This window comes from Neovison vison, chromosome 14, assembly GCF_020171115.1.
Source record: "Neovison vison isolate M4711 chromosome 14, ASM_NN_V1, whole genome shotgun sequence".
NCBI lineage: Eukaryota > Metazoa > Chordata > Mammalia > Carnivora > Mustelidae > Neogale > Neogale vison.
The window spans coordinates 17,530,128-17,557,086 of NC_058104.1; the positions used below are offsets into that span (position 1 = coordinate 17,530,128).

Here is a 26,959-nt window from a genome sequence, read left to right on the forward strand (position 1 = left end):
GGGGACCCGTGAGAAGGACTGGGCTTTCCGGTGGAAGCACCCAGCTTGCTCGAGCTGCCCTCCTGCGGAAGAGGGGAGCCGTGAGCCCCATGGGCCAGCAGGAGAGCCCTCTAGCTCAGCCGGGCAGGCCTGCTCTGCCTCACGTTGAATGGAGGCCTCTTCAGGGAGTGTACGCTCCCAGGGCGGCTGGCAGGCTGGTGTCTGGGGTCCCCTCCTCTGGCTGCACCTGGCTGGGCCTCTGAGTTCTCCGCAGGGTGCCTTATCTTTGCTTCCCGGGTGCTCTCGCAGCCCCATGTTTTCACTTGCAGTGTTGGTGTGAGGACTCAGTTGGTGCCTTCCTGTTGTGCAGACACTCACTGAGTTGCCAAGACGTCTGGGATTTGGGCACTTCTCTGGGACTTCTAGGGCACCACCCATTGGGGGCCAAAACAAAACTTGCAATCAAGGAAGACATGCTTATTTCTCAACAAATTTCAATCCTGGTGCCACTTGCCCGCCTTTTGCGGCTCCCTTTCCTCACAAGTGTCCTGTGGGCAATTGTGAGATGCCCTGAAACCTTGATCTGTTGGACTTGTTCCTACTGCAGAGTCACATTGAGATGGCCGGCAGCCGAGTTTCTGTGGGTATGGTGTAACCCGTAGCCGTAAGTGTTGCCCATGACCTGGGTGAACTGAATAGAAAATGCCGTGGTCCTGTTCTTGTCATGTCGTCTGTGACTTCCTGTGGGCCCCCCCAGTCAGCCTCAGAAGCCAGCCCCCTCACGGGTCTGCTCTGGCCATTCCCCCCGCCCCTCGCATTCTCTTTAGAATCTGATACTTGGCACAAGCTAGTCCTGCTGACTTGTAGTCGTTTAGAAAATAGAAGAATGTAAATGCCTGGGTGAAATAGTGAAATATACCTGCATATCTTTCTTTCTAGAAGGAGAAGTCTGAAAGTGCTTACACTGTAAACCAGGGAGAGCTCATATATACGGAGGAGTTGGCTTTTTTTTTTTTCCTCCTTAGAGAAAGAGGGAAAAACATGTATAATTACACGAAGGATTCATTATACTGACTTGCTGTCACTTTCTGTTTGAAGTAGTTCAGAATCTTAGAATTTTTTCTTGCATTAGCTTTTACCTTTCGTGCGGAGATGGATTCCTGAGGACATCTTAAGCTTGCAGAAAGCAGGTGTCAGTGGGAACATGGCCCAGGCTCCTTAGCTGTGCTGTGCACGTGAGCTTGTTGCGTCCTCCTGCAAGAGGCAGGTTGTCTGTCTTCCCAGACAGACACAGGTTGTGCCTGTGTCTATCACTGCTTCCTGTGGAGTCGCGTGGCCCTGTGGCTATGAGAGGCAGAGATAGGAAGCAGCAGCCAGCTGTGGAAGAGGGTATGTGGGACCATGGAAGACTTCCTGGCACAGAGGACTTTGACTTCTAACCTACCCTAACAAGGGTTCCAGACCTGTCCGAGTGGGGACAGCTTAATCACGCAGAGTAAGCCAGTAAGCCCCTTGTCCGTGGCCCTGGTCTTTGCCCTCTTTGTAAGACGTTTGCAGAGCTTAGGATGCCACAGAGGTTCAGACTTAGGGTTTGTGTCTAGAAACATGTGTCTTGAGCCATGTAGGCCTTTTTGGTTTGCAGGCAGATGTGGAGGTTCCATTCACTAAACAGGAGGGGAGGGCTGGCTGGTGACGCCGTGAGGGGTGGGGAGGGAGACTGCGGAGCTGAAGTCACTTCTGTCACTCACTCCAGCTGTACCTTCCATGGATGGCCATCTTCCAGACCCTCAGACCAATATTGACCACCCCTGCCTTGTGCTATGGACTCTGGACCCTGGCCAAGCACCTCTGCCTTGTCCCCAGTGTGGCGTGAGCAGGACATCACCACCCACCCCAAAGCCAAGTTCATATGTTGGAGGACAGAGTCAGGTTCTTATACTTAGACCCCCAGGTACAGCTCTTTATATTGAGAAATGGTTTACTCTGGTCTTCTCAATATTGGTGTTTATTTAGTCATAGCTGTGATACCTGAGAGTAGTTGCTTTTTGTAAAATTCAGACCATGCTTTTGATGTGATTTCCACCATCGATTAGTTTTCCCACTAAATACTTTAGTATTTATCACTAAAGTATAAAGTTTCTTTTTTTTTTTTTTAAAGATTTTATTTATTTGGCAGAGATCACAAGTAAGCAGAGCAGCAGGCAGAGAAAGAGGGGAAAGCAGGCTCCCTGCTGAGCAGAGAGCCCAATGTGGGGCTCAATCACAGGACCCTGAGACCATGACCTGAGCTGAAGGCAGAGGTTTAACCCACTGAGCCACCCAGGTGCCCCTATAAAGTTTCTTTTAAAAAAGTATAACTGCAGGGGTGGCTGGGCGGCTCAGTGGGTTAAGCCTCTGCCTTAACCCACTGATCATGATCATTTAACCCACTTAAACATGATCCTGGGGTTCTGAGATCAAGTCCCGCATTGGGCTCCTTGCTGGGTGGGAAGCCTGCTTCTCCCTCTCCCTCTCCCCCTGCTTGTGTTCCCTCTCTCACTGTGTCAAATAAATTAAATAAATTAAATAAATAAATTAAATACATATATATTTAAATTAAATTAAATACATATATATTTATTATATATATATATATATATATGAACTGCAACAGCAAACTATTTTCATAATGAGAAACTACAGTATTTGTTTTATATCCCAGGATACTGTGTTAAATTTCCAGGTGTCATAATTCTACATCAGGATTTTTTGGTGGTTGTCTGCTTGAGTCAGGATTTAAATAAAGCTCCACAGTGGGCCTAGTTAATTTGTTTCTTAAATTTCTTTTTCTTTTTTTTTTTTTAAAGATTTTATTTATTTATTTGACAGAGAGAAATTACAAATAGATGGAGAGGCAGGCAGAGAGAGAGGGAAGCAGGCTCCCTGCTGAGCAGAGAGCCCGATGCGGGACTCGATCCCAGGACCCTGAGATCATGACCTGAGCCGAAGGCAGCGGCTTAACCCACTGAGCCACCCAGGCGCCCTTAAATTTCTTTTTCATTCTTTATTTTTTCCCTTGTAGTCTGTCGAAGAAAACCGGTCATTTGTCTTACAGAGTTTCCTGATTGCACCTCTGCGGAGTCCTGTAACAATGCTCCTGTCCCCTCTGTGTGCTGGAAATGGGAAGTTGGATCTGGCCCCTTGAGATCACATGCAGATTCTGTCCTCCCACACCAGAGGCTGGGGTGTGTTCTCCATTAGGACACTCATAACACCTTGTCATCTCTCCCTGTGATGTCAGCAGCCCTTTTTAGCCATAATGGCCTAGATCCATTAATTCTCTAGAGAATTCAGAATGATCACAGTCTAATTCTTTCATTCATGGGCTGGAATTCTTTAAAGAACAACTTCCCCATAGTAACTGTTTGGTTAGCTATGGTGGTATTAACTACAGAGACAAAACAGGATAAGTGCTTGCTTTCCTTTCCCCTTTATTTGCCATTCGCGACAACCTTGAACTGGTTCGCTGTTATCCTTTGGCGTTGACCAGTTCTTCAAAAACATGACTTACTCCTTCCTCACACCATATGCGCAGAAGCTAACTCTGAAGTTAAACATGGGTAGAGAAGAAATGTGAATATAGAATGCAGAAACTGAAACTCTTGAAAGGAAGCGTAGGTGTAAATCTCCATGACCTCGGGGTCGGCGGGGAGTGGTTCTTAGATACGCCATCTGAGGCATGAGCGACAGAAGAGAAATAGCTGTGTCCAGTTGGGAAACTTTTGTGCTGTGTTACCATTGAGAATGTGAAAAAAATATTGCCAAATTGTATATCTTAAGGGACTTATGAAATTTCATAACTTAAGAAATAAAACGAAATAAAAATTTAAAAGTGGGCACAGGGTTTGAATAGGTGTTTCTTTGAAGAAGACAAACAAATGCCAGTAAATGCATGAAAAGATGTTCAAAGTAATTGGGGAAATGCAGATCAAAAGCACACTGAGCCACTGCTTTTTGAACGGCTGTGATCACAGTGACCAACAGTGATGACAAACCTTAGCATGGGTGTGGAGAAGCCCAAGCCTGGTGTCCTGCAGTGGGAACGTGAGATGGTGCAATCCCTATGGAAAGTCAGGTGGCAGTTAGCCATAGTTAGCGTGTAACTCAGCAGTTGTACTCCCTGGCGCATATTCAAGAGAGCATAGAACATGTTTATGAAGAAAAGGTGTATAGGACTGTTGAGAGCAGCTTTTGTCTGATAGCCAGAACGTGGAGACAACTCGTGTCCGTTAGGTGATCATGCAAATGGGTAAATAGAACGTGGTCGGTCCTCACCCGGGAACATTGTTTTTAGACGGAGTGGCATTCTGGTACTCCCTGCAGTGTTGCTGGGCCTGGAAGCCTTGTGCTGAGCGAAGGCCCGCAATGGGGGTGGGAATGTGGGGGAGCTGTCTGGGGCTTCACCATCACAGCAGTACTAAGTCCTCTGGTCCCTCGGCATAGGGGGTCTTTTTATTCAGGTCTTGTCATTTCTTTCAAAAACCTCTCATAGTTTTCAGCCTACAAGCTCTGCACTGTTTTTAGGAAATTCTTAAATATTTTATTTTTGAGGCTCTTGTGAGTGGAATTGTTTTCTGAATTTCATTTTTGATTATTCACTGCAAGTATACAGAAATACACTTGATTTTTGGGTCCTGATCTTGTGTCCTGTAGCGTGGCAGGACTTCGTTCTTAGTTATGATCGTTTTTTAATGAATTCCTCAAAACTTTGTGTATGTAAGATCAAGTCATCTGTGATTCAAGACGGTTTCATTTTCTTCCTTTCTGCTCTGGATGCCTGTTAGCTCTTCTTGCCTCCCTGCCGTGGTCGGAGCTCCAGGACCATATGGAGCAGGTGGGGCCCGTGCAGGTGTCCTTGTCGTGTTCCTGATCTGAGGGAAGAGGCTTCCATCTCTCATCATCGAGTGGGACTCTCGCCGTGGGGTTTTCCTGGACACCCTGATCAGGCTGAGGAGGTTCTTTCTGTTTTTACTCTGTGATGTATTTTTGTTGTGAAAGAGTGTTAGATGTTCATTAGAACATTTTTCTGAGTCTGTTGAGATGATCGTGTGGGTTTTTTTTCCCTTCAGGCTGATGTCACATAGTATATTGATCGATTTTTATACGTTGAACCACTCTTGTGCTCCCGGGATAAAGACCACTTGGTGGCGGTGCAGACTCCTTCTCACGCGTCGTCTTGCTCAGTTTGCTCATCCTTGGTTAAGAGCGCGGCCCGTTTGCGGAGCATGTTTACTGCGCTTCACTTGTGGGCATACGGGTAAGAGACCAGCAGCCTGCGCCGCCAGCTTTGAAGAGAGTGTAGGTGTTCTCTGACCACAGGAACATCGCTTAAGGTCTCTCCTTCGTCACTGGCACTTCTGAGTCCGGGGTGGTGGCCAGAGTGCTCCACGGCCCAGGATGCTGGGCCCAGGATGCTGGTCACACATGAATCACTTTCAGGGTGCACACAGCAGCCCAGCCTGAGACCCTCTTCCTTACCCTCACCCTGTGGCCTGCTTCCAGTGGGTCAGTGGCATGCAAACGGCTGCGTTTCGGCCGGTGGTGGGTTGTAGGCCTGGTTTTCTAACTGGTAGAACAGTTTGGCCTTCGGTTCATCTCTGAGCCTGCGGGGAGGGAACTAGGTTGTCTCTCTGTGGCTCTCACCCTGGCTGTCATGCAGAGAAGTTGGCTGTCCATGAAGCTGAGAGGGAAAAGTTGTATATTTTCCCCAAACTTTCCGTGAAATGAAACGTTTCTTTGACTGTGAAGGCGTGAAGGCGGGCAGCAAGTGCCTGTGCTCATCCAGGGCAGTCACACACGTCCCTCTGTTCCTTTAGAGTTGTCGCGGGTTTCTGTTCGTTGGTTTGTTTTAAGATTTATTTATTTATTCTAGAAAGAGCGCACACAAGTTGGGGGAAGAACGGAGGGAGAGAGAGTCTCCAGCGGCTTCCCCGCTGAGCTCATCCCATGACTCCAAGATCATGACCTGAGCTGAAACCAGGAGCTAGAGCACAGTCCGCCAACTGTGCCCCCCACGCGCCCCTTCGACTGTCACTTTCTTGATCTGTTACATGTGCCCATTCCGGCTTCAGAATTCTGTTAGACCTGCCAGATCTCATTGTTACATCGATAAAGAAAATCACATACTGTTACATCTCACGGTCACTGCTTTAATATTTTGGTATTTTCGTCCTTTGTCTCATCCTGCATGTTTTATTTTATGCCTCTAGAACATCACTCTGAGGGTATTCCTGTTCTCTTCCACACGCCAGAGGAGTCTTTCATCTCGTGACTAACAAGAGAGCTCCTGTCCTGGGGGGTGGGCTTCATACCTTCCTGGGGACTTGGAGTCCCACCTCTATGAAGGTGTGCATGGGCTCCTGGGGGAGAGGAAGCCACAGGTGTCATGGGAGACAAGCCATGCCAGGCCCAGAAAGCCTGCAGCAACCATGCAGCCCTAATAACATCCGGATTCACTGTTTAAAGCCCAGTCACGGGCGGCGGGAACGGTGTATGTCTTCTAGACTTTATTTGGTGCATGATGTAGCTATTTAAAGGCAAAATTATTGAATTATTTATTTACTTATGAATTACTTTCTTAGTTATGCATAAATCTGTCCATACAAAAATACAGTTTTAGAACTTTTTAATAAGCACTAAAAAAACGAATCTCGGGTGCCTGGGTGGCTCAGTTGGTTGGGCATCTGCCTGAGCTCAGCTCAGGTGGTGGTCCAGGATTCTGGAATCAAGTTTCGTGTGGGGCTCCTTGATCAGCAGGAAGTTTGCTTCTCCCTCACCTTCTGTGCTCTCGCGCGCTCTTATTCTCTCTGAGGTAAATAAATAAAATCTTAAAACAAAACAAAAAAACAGATTGCGGAAGCAGCGCATGTTTCCCGTGCAGAATGGACACCCAGAGGAGGCCGTGAATTACCGAGTGGGACTCCCAGGGTCCATGTTGGTCTCCTGCCTGTGCTGGATCTGTCCGTGAGTATGAGGTGTCAGGAGTTGAGCTGCTGGCTCAGAGGGCAAGTTTTGTTCTCTGTGGATTTTGGTGCTTTTTGTAAAATTGCTCGCCTGAAAACGACACCCTCCCATATTCCCACCGGTAGCACTGGGTGTGTGTGTCCTCTCACATCCTTGCTGATGGTTTGTATTTCCTTTTTTTTATCTTTGCTGTTTTGATAGGCCATCATGTTTTCATTTGCAGTTCTTTGATTCGTTTCATTTGGTTTTGGCTCTCGGGTTCTTCTTCCCTCTTCTCAGTCACCTCAGTGTTCCTGGCAGTGTCGCTCACGGTCCTGGCAGGATGCAGATGCAGCAGCGGCCTGCGCGGGAGAGTGATTGGCTGCGGGGAGAGTTGAGGAGAACAGGGCTGAGGAGGCAGCAGAGCTGGATCCCCACAGGGGGACTGTGAGCCTCTCGCGCTTGGGGCAGGTGGGGGCATCGTGGTGGGAGAGGGGTGCGGTGTGGTGTAAGGCAGGAAGGGTAGTGCCTGTGGCTCTCCCCTGCCTTCCCCTGGGGGCTCCTGCTGACCCCAGGGCCCCAGTACCCAGGATGGCCCCTTGGAGTGCTGACGAAGAGAGAGACCACGTCTGGGGACATGTGGGGAAGAGCGAGCACACTGGCTCCGTCTGTGTCTTCTCCTGGGCATCTGCCTCAGAGGCCTCGGATGGCAGTCAGGGACTCTCCCCCTCGGCGAGCCCCCGCACTAAAAGGCCGCCTCGGGGGGTGGTGAGCGGGGATGCACAGCCCCTCTCAGCCCAGACGCCGTGTGCTGCATTGCTGTGGCTGGGCGCCCTGGTTTCTGTTTGCATTTTAATTCAGATGTTGTGTTATTTATAGCCATATACGGTCAAGAATTTTGCAGACCGACCAAACACGGGTCTGTTGTGTTTGTCCCAGGTAGCTGTAACTGCAAGTCATTTCTCTGTCAGGACCAGGCTGAGGTGCCCAGTTCAGAGCCTCCAGTCATTGCAGGAGGAGAAGGTTGCTTCCCCTGCCTCAGTAGACACGCAGCCGAGCAGGGACGATGAAGGGATGTTCGGCTCTTCTCCTTTCCCGGCTCCCCATCCTCCAGAACGTCCCAGAATGGGGCTGGCTCCACCTGTTCTGTTTGTGGCTCTGCCTCCAGAGGGTGGGAGAGCCCTGTCCCAGGGAGGCTGCACAGAGGCCACCCAGGGCCTGGGGACGTGTGGCGCTGGGGTGCTCCTGCTGTCTGTAGCCCTATGGGGTCTGTCCACGAGGTGACCTGAGCTGCCTCACGCCCCTACTGTGGCAGCGGGAAATGTCTCCCCGCATGGCCAGATGGTCCCCGGGGGCCTCTTTGTCCCCTGCTGAGAACCCTGAGTAGAGAAGCTTGGACACTTATCAGTAAGCCCACCTGGCAGGGCCCTGCATGGGGCTGGTTGCTGCCTCCTGTGTCCCTGGCTTCAGCCGTGGCCTGGAGGGCTGGAGGCTGTTCACTGGTAGGTGTGTTGCTGTGATGTTTCACTTCTCAGGTCAGTTCAGGAAAATGTGTCCTCAGGGACAATTACTTTCTAGCAGGGATTATTAAAGATACTGAGAAGAAAGACCGTTTGATCTGTGAGAGGGTCAGGCTCAGTCACGGGGCTTGTTTGCCTGGAGCAAAACGATGTTAATCTGCGGTTCGGTCTCCCGTCTGCCACGGGGTGCTGGACAGGAGACAGAGCCGAGCTGGACCCTGCTGCTGGGAAAGGTAGTCTCCTCCGGGGTCCTGCCCGAGCAGGGCTGAAGCCTTGCCCGTAGCTGTTCCGTGCATGTGCTGTTCACATGGGGCTGGGGTGGGAGACCGTGCATGGCACGTCACGGCAAGTGATGGGGGGCGTCTCCTTGTGGGTGTCGGAGGTGACACAGCATTTCAGACACGCTCACACAGTGGGCAGCTGTCCCATGGAAACCCTGGTCCTGTGTCTGTCGGTGACAGGAAAAGGCAGAATAGCTTTACTGCCCCCTGTGTCAGAGGACACCCAATGTGCTGGGATGGCTTAGGTGGTGTTTGCGTCATCTGTTGTGTGACGGACAGGTCCGGAGGCACCTGCTGTCACTGACCTGTGGGTCTGTAGGTCGAGCTTGGCAGACCTAGTGTTCCCCAGCCCTGGTATTTTCCTCTTCTACTGGAAGCGGCAGGTATGGAGAAGGTTCCCTGACTGGAGCTCCTGGGTCTCACTCCCCTCATGGCCCCTAACCTCCATGGGCTCTGTTAGGGACGCGTAGCCTTCAGGGGGTCAGGTCTGTTCCACATCTGCACGTGTCCCATCTGTGTCTGCTGTGTGTCTGGGGCTGTTTGAGGCACCACAGGTGCAATAGTGAACCAGACAGACTGGCCACCTGTCTTCAAGATGCTCCCAGGTACAGGAGGCTGGGCAAATGCCTCTCTGCTGTGTCTGCGCGGCGGGGTGGCCTGGAGGGACTGCCCTGGTTGTCAGGGCTGGTGTCACAGAGTGGTTGACCTTTGAGCCAGCTCTTGGAGGAGAGAGCCCCAAGAAAGGGGGTTTGAGGGGAGGGCCCTGGACCGGGGAGGGGCTTGGGAGTGTACAGTCCGATTCCAGGGGACTCGTGCTGTGCCCAAGAGCTACAGTCCTGCCAACGAGCTGGGAGTCCCGGTGGGTGAGTGCCCGTGGTGCAGCGCTGTGGAATGCTCTTCTCAGTGTGTGATCGTCCTCCCTTTCTCCTCTTCTCATCAGCCAGGGCCAACTCATTTGTAGGAACAGCCCAGTATGTGTCTCCAGAGCTGCTCACCGAGAAGTCGGCCTGTAAAAGGTAACTTTCTTTCACTTGATCCACACTATATGTTCTCCACAGTAGCTGTTACGTCTGTTTTTCATGCACAGTTAACAGTTACGAGAGTGCCTCTTGCGACCTTTGTCGGTATCTTTCTCGGATAACCTGTGTGCTGCTCTGTTGTTCTGTGTTCCGCTTCCTGGGGCTACTGCGGCTTGATGCTTTGAGATTTCATCTTGTTCCTTTAGAAGCAACTATTCAGTGGGGGAGACATGTGGCCAGGAGGTCTGTGGTCATTGCCGTTCCCCTGAGCCCCGGGATCCCGAGCGCTGCCTCAGGCTGGTGCTCCCTGGCGCTGGCAGGTGGCAGGTCAGCTCGAGCAAACTGGGCTCCTCGGAGTGTGGGGAGAGGCCGGGAAAGCAGCCCGTGTGGGAGGGTTGGAGCTGGTTTCACTGCCAGGGCCCAGCCAGTGCGAGCTCTCCGTACCCAGTCCTTAGAACTGGTGTGGGCCTGGGTTGAGGGCCTGAGTCTCGAGAGGTGCATAGGTGAGGTTCTGCTCACAGAAAGACGTCTGGAGAGTGAAGAGTCAGCAGGACAGCGTGGGAGAAGGGGGTGGGGCAGCCGATGGCTAGGAGCAGGGAGACGTTGGGAGAGCGGCCTTGCGTGGGCCCAAGCAGGTGGAGGACAGAGAGGGGGCAGTAGAGTCTGGGGTCTCAGTGTGGAGAGCTGTCTTGGATGACAGGTTCTGTGGCTGGAGCTTCCCCCTGGCTCTTTGCTGCTGGGGCACGGGGTAGGGGCTCCCTTGGGCTGCCTGAGGGCTGCATGGTCAGTGTCCTGTACTGACACTTTGACATCTTGCAACTGACCGGCTGCAAGGACCCGCTGCCCTGAGAGATGGAGCCCTGCCAGAGGCAGCAGAGGACTGAGTGGTTCTGGGGTGGCTCTGTTGCTGAGCGTGACCGCTTTTTAACGACTCTCCGGGGGGTGGAGCCATAGGGCACCTATAAGGTGGCTGGGCCACTTAGCGGTCTCTGGGTTCTTTGTTTTTGTTTTTTATTCTTACTCAACAGATTCGGAACTCTTACCACGGGCCAGACGTATTTGTAGGGCAGGGCTTCTCAGCTGGGGCACATTTGGCCCTGTCTGGACGTTTCTGCTGTCACCACTTGGCAGGGGTGGGAAGGGGAGTGCTGTTACTGACGAGCAGGTGGAAGCAGGCACCCTGCTCGGCGTGGTGAGAAGCAGATGCGCCTCCGCAGCAGGAGTGAATTGGCCCCAGGGGTCCGTAGAGCCAAGGCTGGGAAACCCTCCTCTGGGTGGTGGGTGCTGTGGCCTAGATTCTTGAAGCATATTTCATGGCTGCCTAAGGGCTAGCTTTCCCTCGATTTGGGGTTTTTAGCATAAAGCAGCCCTGCAGCAGCGATGGGGGCTCTACTGGGTGAGCTAGGAAGACACAGAGTGGCCACTGCCTTCTGTGTGAAAACTGGAAAGAGAATGTCTACCCCACATTGACTTGTCCGTCATTGAAATTCTCTTGGGTGGGTGCACCAGCAGTGGGGACAGTGGCCCTCAGGGGGCCTGCGGGGATAGTTCTGTGAGGGAGACCTCATTGCATATCTTCTTACACTTTTAAATGTTTTAAGTCATGATATTTATTCAAATATAGTTAAGATTTCTTTTCTTTTTTTTTTTATTTTAAAGATTTTTATTTATTTATTTGATAGACAGAGATCACAAGTAGGCAGAGAGGCAGGCAGAGAGGCAGGCAGAGAGAGGGGAGGAAGCAGGCTTCCTGCTGAGCAAAGAGCCTGATGTGGGGCTCGATCCCAGGACCCTGGGATCATGACCTGAGCTGAAGGCAGAGGCTTTAACCCACTGAGCCACCCAGGCGCCCCAAGATTTCTTTTCTGATTCTAAAAGTGACACTTGTTTTTATAAAGAACGCTTAGAAAACATGGAAGGTAAAAGAGCAAGAAACACTCGGCGTCTCCCGCCTGCTCACGGACGCCAGATAGTGACCTGGCGTGTCTTTCCAGCTGCGTGTGCGCTTCTGCAGGTTCATGTGACCCTTCAGCTTGAGCCTGTTCCCTGGGGTCATGGCACCAGCATCTCTTCGTGTCGCTTAGGTCATGTGTAGACATCTGTGACACCTGTGCCCTTCCAGCACGTGGATTTACTGTAGTTCCTTGAGCTCTTCCTTAACTGTTGGCACCCAGGTGCTTTTCCTTTCCGTGGCACAATCTGGCTTGACTGCCACGTGCAGCACATGCACCAATGACTTGGTCTAAGTTAGCATTTAAAAAATCCTTGGGGGGCGCCTGGGTGGCTCAGTGGGTTAAGCCTCTGCCTTCGGCTCAGGTCATGGTCTCAGGGTCCTGGGATCGAGCCCCACATCAGGCTCTCTGCTCAACGGGGAGCCTGCTTCCTCCTCTCTCTCTGCCTGCTTCTCTGCCTACTTGTGATTTCTGTCTGTCAAATAAATAATTTTTTTTAAAAATCCTGGGTACATATTGCTTTCTAGAAATGTTACACCAGCTTCCCTCTTCAGGGTTTATTGTATTAACAAACCATCTTAAATGGTAGGAGAGCTGCTGGTGGTAGACACTGAGATAATGCACACGGCTAGCGGAGCCCAGGGCCTGGCTATGCCGACAGTCCTGTTTTCTGGAGACGGCAGCCCCACCGTAGCCTGCCGCCTAGTCTCCAGCCGCTGCCACTCCCAAGGGCCAAGGCTTTTCTGTTGGTGTCTGTTTTGTGTGGCTCACTGTTTTAACTAGACTGTAGAGAAAACCGAGTATAAAACTAGTTATTAGGTAGAATGTAGATTTTTTTTTTTAACTGAGCATTCTTTTTTTTTTTTTTTTAAGATTTTTATTTATTTATTTGACAGAGAGAGATCACAAGTAGGTGGAGAGGCAGGCAGAGAGAGAGAGAGAGAGAGAGAGGGAGAGAAGCAGGCTCCCCGCTGAGCAGAGATCCCAATGTGGGACTCGATCCCAGGACCCTGAGATCATGACCTGAGCCGAAGGCAGCGGCTTAACCCACTGAGCCACCCAGGCACCCCTGTAGATTTGTTTTTTAAGTGCCCCTCACTCCACTTGTATGTCGTGGCTCAGATTTCTGATCTGTTTTATGTTCTAACCTGTGTCACGTGTCCTTCGGCACTGCAGCTGGCTGGGTCCTTCCACCTGTGCCCTACGGTCTTATCTCCTGAGGTCCAGGCTGTGGCCTTTTCCAGAAGCTGGTTGTGTCCTCCCACACTGGGGGCTTGGGGGAGGCAGCTGATGGTGCGGGAGGAGTTGTGTCTGGATGCCTTTGTAGTGCTGAGCTGGGGATAGAATGAAAGACGTCCCGAGGAAACCTGATAGGCAAGGTCGGTGTCAGCCGTGAGCTCTGAGAGGGCGTTGAGGGGCCCCGAGGGGCGAGGGGCGCCGAGGGGCACGAGAGCAGGGTGTGGTGGGAAGGGAGTGGCGGCATCACAGGTGAGGAGAGCGCCCCCTCCAGGAGCCCTGGCAGCTGGTTCTGGAAGCAACTTAGGGAAGTTTAGAACTGTTTCTTGTAAAATGTGGAATTAAAGTGTTTATAAAGGATGAGTAGGGATTTTCACAAGTTCAGGAAGGGACAGAGTTAAAGCTTGCTTTGTGCACCCGTATGGCTTGTCGCCTTCGGCCCCTCCTTCCCTCAGCGGGGAAACGCTGGAGATGTGAGAGGATGGAAGTTGGTTCCTCGCCCTACCCACCTGCAGCGAGTGCCAAGGCCCCCTCACCAGTACCGCTACCCGCCTCCCCGCGCCAGAAGAAGGTTTCTCTGTCACTGTCCGTGTTTCTTTAGTCAGGAGTGACCTCTGCTGCCTCTTCAGGTCCACACGGGCCCTGTGAGGAAGCTGGGTGCCCCCACGGGCAGTGGTGTGTCTGTGGGAATGGCTGCATGGCCTGGCCCCGGGGTGCTTTCCGTGCCTGGGCTCCTCGGAATCCAGGTCCCCGGGGGCCCCCTCCAGAAGGACCCCAAGCAGCTTCCCAGCCTCACACTGACCTGGTTTTAAAGGACAGAAGTAGATCAGAGGCTGAAACGGGGTGGTCAGAAGTGAACTGTGCTTGTCACAGACATTTTGCAAATGTCATTCTTTTCCCTTTTTTCCCTCCCTTAAAGTTCAGACCTTTGGGCTCTCGGATGTATAATATACCAGCTTGTGGCCGGACTGCCGCCTTTTCGAGCAGGGTAAGCCCACCCACCGCCCCCAAGCCCATCACAGCAGATGCAACAGAGATGGGAGGGGGCAGCCCCTGCAGCTGGGCCAGGGCTGGGCCAGGGTTCAGGGGCTTCTGCAGGGAGAGAGGGCAACTGTTGGGCCAGGGATGTTAAAGCTCTGTGTTGGGGAGGTTCGTGCACTCTGTCAAAGTGATGGCTTTTCTTGTTTTACAGAAATGAGTATCTTATATTTCAGAAGATCATTAAGTTGGAATATGACTTCCCTGAAAAATTCTTCCCTAAGGCAAGAGACCTTGTGGAAAAACTTTTGGTAAATATTCTGAATTTTCTTCTGCAAGCTGATCGGACAGACACACGCTGAGTCCCTCTGAACTTGTGGTCAGAGCAGCTTTCCTGGAGGCCCCTGTGTTTAACCAAAGGGTGTCTTCGGGTAGATAGCGAGTGTGGGTAGATTGGTGTCTTCTGTCTCATCTCTGTAAGTCCTTTTCAGTTTTCAGATGCCCGATTCTTGACTTAGCAGGACAGGAAGTCTTTGTGTCGCTTCGCACTTGTCTGTCAGCACACAGAGCATTTTAAGTTACTGGTTGCTGGAGCGGCTGGGCATGTCACAGTGCAGGTGGCTGTAAATCCTGCACGGTGACATTTCTGGCCGTCTGCGATAGGGGGTTTGAAGGGTCACCAGGGTGCTAACGACAAGGCAGGAGTGTGCTCAGGAAAGCCGTGTGGGTCTGTGCGGAGCAGCCGCAGAGCCCCTTCCCCTGCGCGTGGCTGCCGGACCCCCCTTCACTTTCCCTTCATCCTGGGGAACAGGGTCGGTCCCGGCTCGGCCTGGCCCATCAGTGGGCAGTGTGCAGTGGGTTTAGGGGCACGAAGCTGAACCTGGGAGGGGACAGCTTCACTTTGAGGTGAAGCACGGGTGGGAGCACACGGCATTTGTGTTCTGTCTGTGGTAGCTTGCTGTCCGGACAGACTCTTCTGTCTCCTTGTTCTTAAAGACAGTGTGTTCATTTTTTTCTTGGTTGTAGCATTTTTAATTTGTGTATTTTAAGAGAGCACTTATTGCTATTCATTAGATTTTGGGTTATTTTCACCTTCGTGAGGGGAAGGCTAGGAGCTTGAGAGAAGTAGATGTGGCCCCAAGGTGACTCCGCCATCCCTAGCACACCATGGGATGGGGCAGAACAGGACACAGGACATAGGCCTCCTGTGTCTGAGATGACACGGAAGGAAAAGGAGTGCTCAGAGAATGTTTTTTTTTTTTTTTTTTAAATATTTTATTTATTTAACAGAGAGAAATCACAAGTAGACAGAGAGGCAGGCAGAGAGAGAGAGAGGGAAGCAGGCTCCCTGCTGAGCAGAGAGCCCGATGCGGGACTCGATCCCAGGACCCTGAGATCGTGACCTGAGCCGAAGGCAGCGGCTTAACCCACTGAGCCACCCAGGCGCCCACTCAGAGAATGTTTTAGTCAGAGTCGGTCCGGATGCTGACACATGTTTGGCTTCTGTTTCAGGTTTTAGATGCCACCAAGCGATTAGGCTGTGAGGAAATGGGAGGCTATGGCCCCCTACGAGCTCATCCATTCTTCGAGTCCATCACGTGGGAGAACTTGCAGCATCAGACACCTCCAAAGCTCACCGCCTACCTGCCGGCCATGTCAGAGGACGACGAGGACTGCTATGGAAACGTGAGCCCACTGGCCTATGCCCGCACACACCCGAGCGTGGCCGTATGCGTCTGTGAGTGTGTGGTGTGTGTGTGTGAGTGTGCACACTCTATGTGTGTGCTGGGGTGGGTATATGCGTGGGTGTGTCTGGGTGTGCGTGTGTGCGTGCATGTGTGTGTCCCACGGTGCCGTGTGCCGTCATTCCTCGGTGCGCAGTGGGTCTGTGCTGGGGCCCTGGGAGCCCAGCCTGTGGGACGCATGGCTGGAGGGGCTGGCACAGACCTGTTGGTGGCCGAGCACTGTGCACCCCCAGCCATGTCCCCCCAGTAGGGAGCCAGGGAAGCACCCACTGCCCATCTGCCCTGAGCACAGATTGCCAGGCTCAGGGAGTAAGGGCACTTCCTGTAGTTAGTTTTCACCCAGAGGGAGCCTGCTGTTGTGTTGAGGAGACTGGAGCCCGTGGGAGCAGAGCCCTCCATACTATCCCCCTGGGCTTCTGTCTTCTGCTTTTGGGTGGTGCCTTGTAATCCTGTGTCTGAAGACATTCTGGAATGCTTCTCGTGTTCGAAAAGCCCAAGGTGCTGCTGTTTTGAACTTCTGGGGGACATGGCATTGAGGCTGGACACTGGTCACTTTTGGCTTTTAGTGTCTGGTCAAGGTGGGGTCTTGAGTATACTTCGTTGTTTGAACATCCTGATGGGGGAGGTGAAGACACAGGAATGGGCAGAGGGGGCCAGCGAGTGGCACGCATCTCCCTCACACCACCCATGACCGGCTCCTTGGCCGTCCTGTGCTCCCTCCTCATCCTCTACTGTGAGCCCTCGTGTTTAAAACTGATACCCTGTGTTTGTGTTACCATCCGCAGTCCGTTCTCTTGGCATTACTTCTGTCATCATGGCTCATTCTAGCCAGTTCCCATGTGTAGAGTGCTGCAGTAACTGACTGGGGAGCTTAGATTTTCTCTCAAAGTCGTCCAGAGCTTAGTCAGAGTTATTGCTCATATCTTCTCCCAGGGACCGAGTTTCTTCTGTCTCCTGCTTACTGTTGTAAGCAACACATTGCCCTTTCGTTGTCCTAAAACATCCTTTGTGCCCAGACTTGAAGGGGGTTAGATGTGGGTAGCCGTCTGCACTCACTCCCGGTCTGCTTCCCCCACCACGGTGGCCTTGGCGTGTGTAGACTGTGGCGGACCCCGCTTCAAGACTCCGTCCTCCTGGGCCTCGGCTGGTCGGAGTGGGTGGGCGGGGGCGTACCCCGGCTCTGCAGCGGCCACTCACGCCGTCATTGACTCAGGGCTCAGTGCCTGGAGGCTTGGTTTCGTGGAGCTGTGTGTGCCTGTGCACGCGTGTGCACACAGGGTCAGAGTCTTGGGCAGGCTGTCTGCCCACCGGCGCGTTACGTCCGCTGCGCCAAGAGCCCTGGCTTCTCCGTGTCAGATGTGGCCATTGTAAAGCCAGCTCCCTTGGTCAGTGGCTTCCTTCTGGTGGGGCAGAACCTCAACTTTCAAAGCTGCGGGGCTGGAAAGCCTTGGTGGGTTTTCAGGCAGCCCTCGCTGTGCCACACTCTCCGTGTGGACAGTGCAGGGAGCCTAGCCCCGGGAAGGTGTACACACAGGACGGGGCACTCCCGGTCTGTGGCCGTTGACAGTCTTGCAGGGGCATGTTCTCATCCGTGAGGCCCCAAGAGAGTCTGCGGTCCTTTTCAGCAGGAAGGGGGCTCCCTCTGGGGGCAAGGAACTGGGAACGGTGTTTGCTCAGTGAACAGAGAGCACAGGCGCTCAGTTCTCTTGTGTGTTCCTGATCTGCTGCCATGGCTGGTGATGGTGCTGGTGGTTAGCCTCAGAGGGAGTGGGCCAGGTGGGGAGCCCTGGGAGAGAACCTCCATGCAGGAGCAGCGTGGGGAGGTTCCTGTGCATACCCGGCAGCACGGGTGCTCATGAAAGCCTCTGTAAATTTCGGGATGTTGAACAGAGGCGGCCTTGGCCCAGGGAGTCCTCACAGAGCAGAAGGAGAGAATGTGCTAGAAGACCTTACCTAGATGACAGGCCGTGGGGCTCTCCAGGGTCAGTCCCAGCCAGGAGCCGGTGAGATGGGACTGAACCTGCTGTCTGTGCTGTGCGAGCACTAGGGAGAAGACCACTCCCGGCAGTGAGTAGGGAGGGTGGGAGCACGGTCTGCAGTGCTGGGACAGGGATGCTCTGTCTGGGGTCCACCTTCAAGGGAGGCAGCCCGGGCCTTTGTGGAGGCACAGGGGACTTGGGAGGACACACGGACTCTGGTCTCAGCGATTGCTGGTGGCTTCTTTTCCCTCATATTTGGCAGCAGTGGGGTTCAGGCGTGGGGCCTGCAGCTGCGCGGAGCAGGCCGTCAAGGGCGAGCGCTCCTCCTCAGGTCTCTGCTGGGGGCTCCCTGGCCCTCTCGCCAGCCCCAGGAGTGTCTGCGTGCACAGGTGTCACTTGTTTGCCACATCTATGAGGAAGTCCATTTTTCTGTCACCACCGGTTTGTAGTCTTTTCCAGAAGAGCACACAACTCTGTATCAAGTTTAATACTTGCCGTAGTTAAAAGGGATATATACTTTTTTAATTGAATGCAGTCAAATTGGGATATAGAGTGACCACCACAGACTTAGAAACACTGAACCACAGCGTCAAGGAGGAGGGCTCCTGAGCTCACAGGACGGTGCCTCTGCGCCCAGGAGGCCACCCATCCCTCCTCTTCCTTCCCCTGGTTGGGGTGGCAGGGGCTTGCAGAGGTCAGCGGGCCCCAGGCCCTGAGTCTCCTCTTCCTGGGGCTGAGGACTGGGGCTCAGCTCATCGGGAGGGCGACCAGAACTGGTAGCATCCAGTCCCGCCTCAGGTCAGGGGCCTGCCCTCCAGTGTAGGAGGAGTCCGCGGCCGCGGGGCCTCAGGACCTCCACGGTGTGAGCTTGCTGGGTCTGGTTTGGGGGCCCAGGGGAAGTGGCACGTGGGTCTCATTCTTCCTCTTCTCTGTGCAGTACGACAACCTCCTGAGCCAGTTTGGCTGCATGCAGGTGTCCTCGTCATCATCCTCCCACTCCCTGTCCACCGCGGATGCAGGCCTGCCACACACGGCGGGCAGCAACATCGAGCAGTATATCCATGACCTGGACACTAATTCTTTTGAACTGGACTTAGAGTTCTCCGAAGATGAGAAGAGGTTACTACTGGAGAAGCAGGCCAGTGGAAACCCTTGGTAAGAATTCACGGACGCGAGCAGCGCTCCATTTAGGAGAGTGGAGGGGCGTGCGGAGCCAACTGGCCAGAGACTGAGAGCACAGTGCGCTTGCCTCCGTCTCCACTGCCTGCCAGGGCCCTGCGCTGCCTCGCACCTCCCTTGCAGCTATTAATGCTCCGGAAACAAGGACCCTCAAAGGGTCCAGCTGGAATTGGGGGTTTGGAGGTGGGGATGAGTGGTTTGAGACCCTCGGGGCTGCTGCCCTTGGGGCTGCATGAGCCTGGCCCTGCCAGCATCTGCCTTCTGATGCGGATTTACCACCGGCCAAATGACCGCTGCTGCCGGGTGAGGCGTGTGGGACATTGCAGGGTTTACTGTCACAGATTATCCTTTTCTCATCAGTTTTCCCACTTGCCTGGGTGTTGTAACAGGGAGCCCTGGGTTGGTGGGTGGAGTGAGGGGGAGCCCATGAATGCGGTGCCCTGTGGCCACAGTGCTGGGGAATCCCTAGCTCCCAGCTCTCTTGCCTCCCGTGCGCAACCTGATGGTCTAAAAATGGGTCATGGGAATGTGCATCTGTGTTCCGGTTGAGGGAAATGTCATTGGGCGTGTTGTTTGTCTCTCAAGATACTCGTGGTTTTCGACTATTTTTCTTCCTGTACATTTTCCATCTTTCTGGAATTGACTCTGGGAGCCGTGGACATGAGGAACGTTTTTGTTATATGTTTCACAAACATTTTTCTTCACTTTATCCTTTCAGGGTTTTTTGTGTACTTTTGTATAGAAGTTGTAAATTCTTACAAAGTCAAACGCGTCCATGTTTTTATTTTCTGTTTTCCATTTTGGTCATGGTGAGAAGACACTTTCTTCACTTTTTTTTTACAGTTTGGCCTTTCACTTGGGCAGAGGGGAGTCTTGCGCAGGGATGAGTGGGGAGGTGTGTTGGGGTAGGCATGGGGTTGGAGAGAGAAGGTGGGCTGGTTGGAGGGCTGGGCTAGATGAGCCTGGAGAGATAAGAGGGGGAGGCAGGGTGCAAAGCAGAAGCAGTGGGTAATGAACTAGGAGTACAGACCGTTAGAAATTACAGTCTCTGGAAAAAGTGCAGCTAGATGTCAGCCCGGTGGAATGACCTGCCCTTGTCGGGAGTTTACCCTTACTCAAGCGATGTTGCTTAGGAGTGTCGGTGTGGGAGGAAGGGGCTTTGGTCTGGATGGTGTGGGCACCACCTGGCTGCGCACTCCAGGCAGGTCTGTGCACCATGGTTCCTGGGTCCACGCGTGCTGGGGTGCCTCAGAAGGACCCTCTCTGATGCAGCCATGGGGTCACTCCTCTGATGGCTTGTGGGCCTAGGGCCTTCCCCAGGGCCCTGCATTCTTGCTTCTGGGCAGGACCGAGGCCTCTTGCCTTCCCTCCCTTTGTTCAGCTCTTCCCTTCCCTCCAGGTTGAGGGTCTCTGGGCTGCTGATGGCCGAAGGTTGCACAATCTCTTACTTGGCCTGGGCGGCCTGTCAGGCACTTCTTTCTTATGACAGTGGCTCTCGGTGCACAGCCCAAGGGGCATGGTGGTAACCATGTCACAGCATTAAGAGGATCCTTTCGTTCTCCCCGCTGATCTCTCCAAGTGTGCAGTGCCTGTCTTCAGAGGCTGCACACTGGACCGTGATGTCGTTGCTTTGGCGGCTGCTGGACTGTGTGCTTTGTTGTTTTTGAATCTTCCGTAGGAGTCGGTTTCAGGTTTACAGTATAAATATGTGCAGGTTTAGACATTTCTTGAGGCTTCAGTGTTTCTGCGGAGCTCTTAGTAGCTGTCTTCAGTTACGCCTGCCATAATCGCTGACTCAGTGGCATCCTGTAAATCCTTGTGTTGAGATCCTGACACACAACAGGACTTCAGGGCACTTGGCTGACTTGTTTTGCAATAAAATTTGAAGATTTCTGAAAAACATTTCTAAGTTTTATCTGAAACTGTTATTGTAGGTTTTAATGATACATTCTAAAACAAAAGGACAGTCATAACATTTTTCATATGTAAGTAGGGAACTTTGGCTCAGAGAGATGTGCATTTTCAGCCCACAGCAGCCATGCCCATACCAAGGGCTGTCACCATGCTCTGCGATGCATGGGGTGCGGGGAATGGGGGGACCGCTCCAGAGACGCTGAGCGGAACTGAGCTGCGGAGCTACAGCACGCCAGGGCTCTCTTCCCGTCAGATGCATGGATGTCCGCACCTTCCGTCCATGTGTCGGAACACAGTGGTTTTGCGTCTGGTCCCAGTGGTGGTAGAGCTGCAGTGCTGGAGGCCCATAGTTCAGGGTTTGAGTGATAAAGGCAAGGCTCGTCGTCAGTGTACGCGTGAGGAGTTCTTGCAACGCCAAACTTCAGAAGCCGCCAGAGCGTCTTCCAGACAAGCTGCAATGTCCTGTCTGGAAGAGTGCACTTGACAGCTGGGGGGTCAAGGGGTGTTGGGCCATCGGCATGGCAGAGTTCCTGCCTGGTGACTGTCGGGAGGCAGGGGGGTCCCAGCACTGCCGTGGGTCCTGGCACAGCAGCTCTCCAGGTTACAGAGGCGGCTGCAGACGCCAGGAGTGAGTTGGCATCCGTCCGGCCAGTTGTGTTTTTTCCGGATGGGTGGAGAAATGTCCTGGTGCTGCTCACGCTGCAAGCACTGAACCACGTGCGGGCGTCGGGTCTGAGAGCCTGGAGTCACACGGAGGAGGAGGACAGTGAACCGTGGTCGGGGCACGTGGTTAAAAACTGGGAGATCACGGGTCATCACACGGTGGTGTGGAATCTCTACAGCCTAGAAGCCAGAGGTCACAAGCCTTTAGGTCTTTCTGGATGTCCTGCAAGGTGTCTGCACGTTTCTTGAGCTGAGAAGCCTTCTTATCCAGCTTCCGGTTGATCATACTGGTTAATCCTGGAGCATTCGGCGCACGGAACGTTCAGGAAGACTTCCTTCTCGGTGCCATGCGTTCCCTTCCTCATCGTGTCCCCGGACGGATCCTGGCTATATTTGCAGCAGGGGTTCAGTGAGATCAGCCAGACTGAAGCCAGTGGTCTGGTTGGTGTGTCCTTTTAGCTTGATGACGTCATAGGCACTTTCAGCCGCCATCATTCGTGCTCCCTCCCAATTCTTACTCTTATCATCTGTTCCCATTTCTGGGTTCAGTTCCCGGGCAGAAATGCCTGTCACATTCAGTTCAGTCCCCTCCACACAGCCACTCTTGAGTCCCCATGTTCTCCCAAAGTCCATCCATGGCAGCTGCTGGGATGAGTGCCAAGTGTTCAGCCCTGAAATAGTGAAATCTAACAGAATCCAGATGATACGCCCTTGCAGCCACACCGCGCTCAGACTCGGGTAGTCCCCCGGTCCCCGGTCACATGTGAGACCGCCTGCTGGGCTGGAGACCACAGCCACAGCGCCGGTAGGACCGCAGTTGCCTGTCCCAGGGACAGTGAACTGGAAGACACTTGACATCTGAGCCGCCTCCCTCCCACCGAGGGCCTGCAGTTGCCAGCCCAGGCCTGGATTTGGCGTCGGAGAGTCACCTCTATCCGACAGTTTGAGCTTTTGAAGAAACAAGTTCCCGTGTTGCAGACCCATCATCTCTCCTTTGAGTTGATCTTCCAAAACACCCACAAGGGCAAGTTCATCAGCCAGAGAGTTTCCCGGAATGCTTCCAGCACACACCGTCCCAACTTGTCCAGCACCCAGTGGAGCGATCTTCTTGTCTGGGAAGGTTGTGTGTCCTGCAGTGCAGTCAGGTTTTCCATCAGAGTTGCACGAAGAAGACAGTGTCCGCTGTGTGCACTGCCTCGGGTGTAGGGTCTGCCCTGAGTGCTCCCTGGGACTCTCCTGCTTGTTCTGGAACAGATGTGTTGTTGACCTGTGCACCTGTGCTGCAGGAGCCGTGGGGGCAGGTCAGTGCTTGAGCACCTGGTGTCCCCACGCATGCATGCACGTACAGGAAGAACGGAAAGCGGACTCACTTAGGAGTCGTCGTCAAATCCCTGGTTTTGTTAGTGGTCTGAGTAGAACGGGAAGTGTGCCTGGAGCACCCATGCCATGCGAGTTCTCTGAAGCAGAGCCCTGGCGTTGGGAGCCCGGCCAGCCTCTCCCTGCATGGAAGACCGCTGTCACTGCTGTTCTACTGGCACACTGCTGTTATTCAGACTTGGCTCTGGGGCTGTTTTTTCTGGAAAAGGAGTGGAATGAGCCCATCACTTTAAGGCAACTGCTAGTATTGGTTACCAGAGATGAGATCGAAATTAGGATTTTGGGAAACTTCATCTGTCGCTGTGAGTCTGATATCTTCCCAGGACTTAGACTGTTGGGGAGAGGTAGTGATTGCAGTGAGTTGATTGATATCATAGGGGGTAACTTACCAGTGTTGGGACAATTTCCGGGACTCAGCAAACTACCGTTTTCCAGGTGGGTGCTAGGGACAGAGTTGTTCAGAGTGCCAGGTAGGCCAAGGAGTCCAGTGTCTGAGTGTGACAGTGCCATCAGCCACTCCCCACTCCAGGTGGCAGCAGACCTTGAAGGAACTCTGCTGGTAGAGTTTGGGTGCTTTTTAAGAGAAGAACGCCCATAGGTGTCCGGAAAGGCTTTTAAAGGCGCCCCCTCCTATCCAGCTCCTTGCCTAGAAGAGGCTGAGTCCTCCATGTGCTCCAGCCTGCCCAGCGGGGCGCAGCCCACTGAAGGCCAAGGCCGACAGGAGCCCAGCTGTCTTTTCCAAAGTCAGATGCTAAGATTTGCAAAATGTGCAGCGGGGTCATGCTTCCCATGAATTATCTTTGTTTTGGGAAAAAGTGACTCTTGAATAAAAATATCACTTATGTTAATATATGATGGTTTTATTTTTGGTTTTTAATGAATTAAATGTATATTTGAAAATGTATCCATTTTAATTTCTTCCACATAAACATCAACGTGTATAGTCTCAATAAAGGAAATCTCTTTGGGATCTTCCATCAAGTTTGAGGGTGTACAGGGGTCCCCAGAGCTCGCATTTAGGGCAGACTGGTCATAGTCACTTGTCCCTCTGTCACCTGTGTCAAAGCCCAGTGTGGAGAGCCTTCCTGAGGTGGTCAGAAGGGCCACCTCAGGGTTCTGGCAGGCTTGCTCTGCTTCCCTGGCAGCGACTGTGCTCTACAGTGGCTCAAACTTGCTTGTGGTCTCAGGCTCAGAATGATCTTCTTGGGGCCTTGGAGTTCCAGGAGGGATAGGCTGAAGAGGATAGAACCCAGGCTTTACCATCAGGAAGAAGGAGTATCTCGACACCGGCCCCCTCTTGCAAAATGACAGTGAGCAAGCCCACGTGGACATGGCACAGAGCCAGTGGTGAATGTCGCCTGTGTGTGCAGCAGAGCTGTGGGGACCTACCTGCTGACCACGCTCTGAGAGTCTCTGACTGATCCGGTTTCGGCTGCGAGTCTGCAGACAGCATCTACCACTTGCCAACGAGGAAAAGGCGCCTCATGCAGGGCTCAGGGGGTGCACTTTCAGGGGAGTAGAAGATGACTTTTTGAAGTAAAAATTTCAGAATGATTCCTTTAAAAGTACTTAAACTTTTCAAGGTAGCTCACAAGCAGCCTGTTGTAAGCTGATTGGTGAGTGCACCTCATGATCCCATTGTGGTGTGTGTGCTGATAATGGCAACTTCTGAGCCTCTCCGTGTCCTGCCTCGTGGTCCTTTCACCACAGCTGCTGGACCCAGTCAGGAGCCCGCGCTGGCCGTCCCCCCGCCCCCCCCAGGAGGAGCGTGAGAGCGGGGGCCACGCTTGCGCGTGTGACAGGGCTTGGGAGCGTGCTGGCGCACACGGTCGGGCTGGGGTCTATCGGTGGGGTCCTCCCAGCAGGGACGAGGAAGGGGCTTGCCTGCTTCCCTGCAGTGCCAGAATGTTCTGTTGCTGAGCCATTGCAGTGGTGTCGGTGTCACTATAATACCGTCGAGGACATTGGTGCTTGTAATCTTCATTTTTCTTTACTTTCTGAGGGTAGGTGGCTGGGAGTGGGATTGTGTCTCCACACATCATTTTCAAATTGCTTTTTATTTATTTATTTATTTATTTTAAGATTTTATTTATTTGACAGAGATCACAAGGAGGCAGAAGCAGGCAGAGAGAGGGGGGAAGCAGGCTGGCTCCCTGCTCTGAGCAGAGAGCCCAATGTGGGGCTCGATCACAGGACCCTGAGACCATGACCTGAGCCGAAGGCAGAGGCTTAACCCACTGAGCCCCCCAGGCGCCCCTCCAAATTACTTTTAAGCGAGCTTCAGGTTCAGGACCACAGGCGCCCGTGCTGAGCCGTAGTTTACACACACCGGGGTGCCCCAGTAGGGCACCTGGGAAGGGCAGCTAGCTCAGTTTTGTTTACTTAGAGCCATTGAAAATCTTGGGGTCACTCCCTCTTTGGGGAATTTGTAGTTTGTATCCTTTGTTCCCTTTTATTTGAAGCTTTAAGCCTTTCCTTTTGTTCTGTGTGTGTTCTGCAGAGCAGCCTTGACCCCGTGGGCCATGCTTGCTCAAGACCTCTCCAGCCTGCACTCTGGTTCACCGTGGCCCTCTTGTCCTCCCGTGGTCCTGACTGCTGCTTAGAGAGGAACTCCCCGCCCCGTCCCCCCAGCTCTGCGCTGGCCAGGGATTGGATTGCTTTAGGGCTGCCAGTGAGGTGGACTCAGCATTGGCTGTCTTCAAGAAAGATCTTCCCCGGTTTCTTAAGCTCAGGGAAAACCAGAATCTCTTGTTCGAGTTAATATTTTATTTGGTGTCTCGTGTCAGACCACATGAGGCTGCGGAGACGCCAGGAGGCCACTTCTTTCCGTGCCTCTGTCCGGCTTCCCTGGCACCATGGCGCCATCCGCCTAGTGCCCCGGGCCTCGCTAAATCCACCTAGTACAGCTAAATCCACATCTTCCCCTTGCGGTAGCCTGCGGGCCTCACCGTATGTCCAGGGCTCTTGCAGGAGGGTCTCTTGGCCAGCAGAGGCTTTCTGTGTGACCTTTCTCTGTGCTGCGGATCATTACATCTGCTTTCCAAAAATCCTCTGAATTTTCTTCCTCTGCTTCAAGTCTTGGTTCTGTTTGTTGGTTAGGTTTTTAAATACCTCTAAGAGTGAAGTACTGTACTTATCCTCATACAGCACTTTTTTCGTTAAAATTCTTTCCAGTTTTCAAAATCCATATGCAGGCTGGGTCCCTTGGGACGTGACCTCTGAGAGGTCTGGAGCCACCATGGGTCTGCTTGGTTTGGCGTGGGCAGACTGCGGGGCCAGGTGAGCCGGGTTGGGGGACACGGTTCCGCCGGCCTGGCCAGTCGTCTTGCACACACTTGGGTCCTGTGTGGGTGCGCTCAGATACTAAAGTGCTAAAAGTGTCACTGTTTGAGGTGACAGTTGTCTTACGCCTTTGCAAATACAGTATTGTGTTCTACAGTAGATTCTCAGATAAGGAATTTCAGTAGAGTGAGAACATAAACTGGTCACAGCTCACTTTAACCAAAAGCAAGAACCTGCAGACATTAAGTAACGTCTTTGATCCGGCTAAGAGCCCAAGTGTCAAGTATTTGCTCACGATGCGCTGTAAGTCGAAATTGTGTTCCTCGATTTCTCCTCCCAGCTCTCCCAGTTCCTACCGTATTTGAGTGGGCGTGCTCTGTGACTGTGGTAGAAACAACGGAGAAGGGGTTCTTAAACCGAGCCCGGCCGAGGTCTTTCTGGATCTGTGATTCCCAGCTGCTCAGTGGTTTCTGAGCATCGGACTGGGGGGCCCTGCTCGGGGAGGTAGCGCGTGGCTGACAGTGTGTCCTGAGGCTGACTCTCAGCAGCCTGCAGCCTGTCCGGGGCTCCATGTGCACTCCAGCTGTGTTCAGATGGGGAAGGACAGTGTCACCTTGCCGCTCCTTTCCTGCTACCAGGTAGGCGCTGCCAAGCCAGAGGTGGCAGCAGGCGGCGGTGCTGGCGTGTGTCAGTGCCGGTCTGCACCCCGACCAAAGGCTCCAAGCGGTGGGTGCCCACGTGGGCTGTGACAGTGGGGGCCCCCGAGTTCCTGGAGCGAGTTGGGGCTGTGACTGGAGAGGTTTGGGCGAGGGTCACAGATGCCCTCAGGAAGTTCGGTTTGAGTGGAGGAGTGTGGAGAGTTTCTGACCCTGAC

At 53.1% G+C, this 26,959-nt stretch overlaps 1 protein-coding gene across 1 annotated transcript in view; it reads left to right on the forward strand.

Moving 5' to 3' along the window:
• PDPK1 (3-phosphoinositide dependent protein kinase 1) overlaps positions 1–26,959 on the forward strand; it is a 76,707-nt gene that overhangs the window by 42,694 nt on the left and 7,054 nt on the right. The window contains exons 7-11 of the mRNA XM_044233775.1: positions 9,702–9,777; positions 13,888–13,956; positions 14,161–14,257; positions 15,459–15,632; positions 18,608–18,825. Of these exons, the coding sequence (XP_044089710.1) occupies positions 9,702–9,777; positions 13,888–13,956; positions 14,161–14,257; positions 15,459–15,632; positions 18,608–18,825 (634 nt within the window). The remainder of the gene's footprint in view (positions 1–9,701; positions 9,778–13,887; positions 13,957–14,160; positions 14,258–15,458; positions 15,633–18,607; positions 18,826–26,959) is intronic.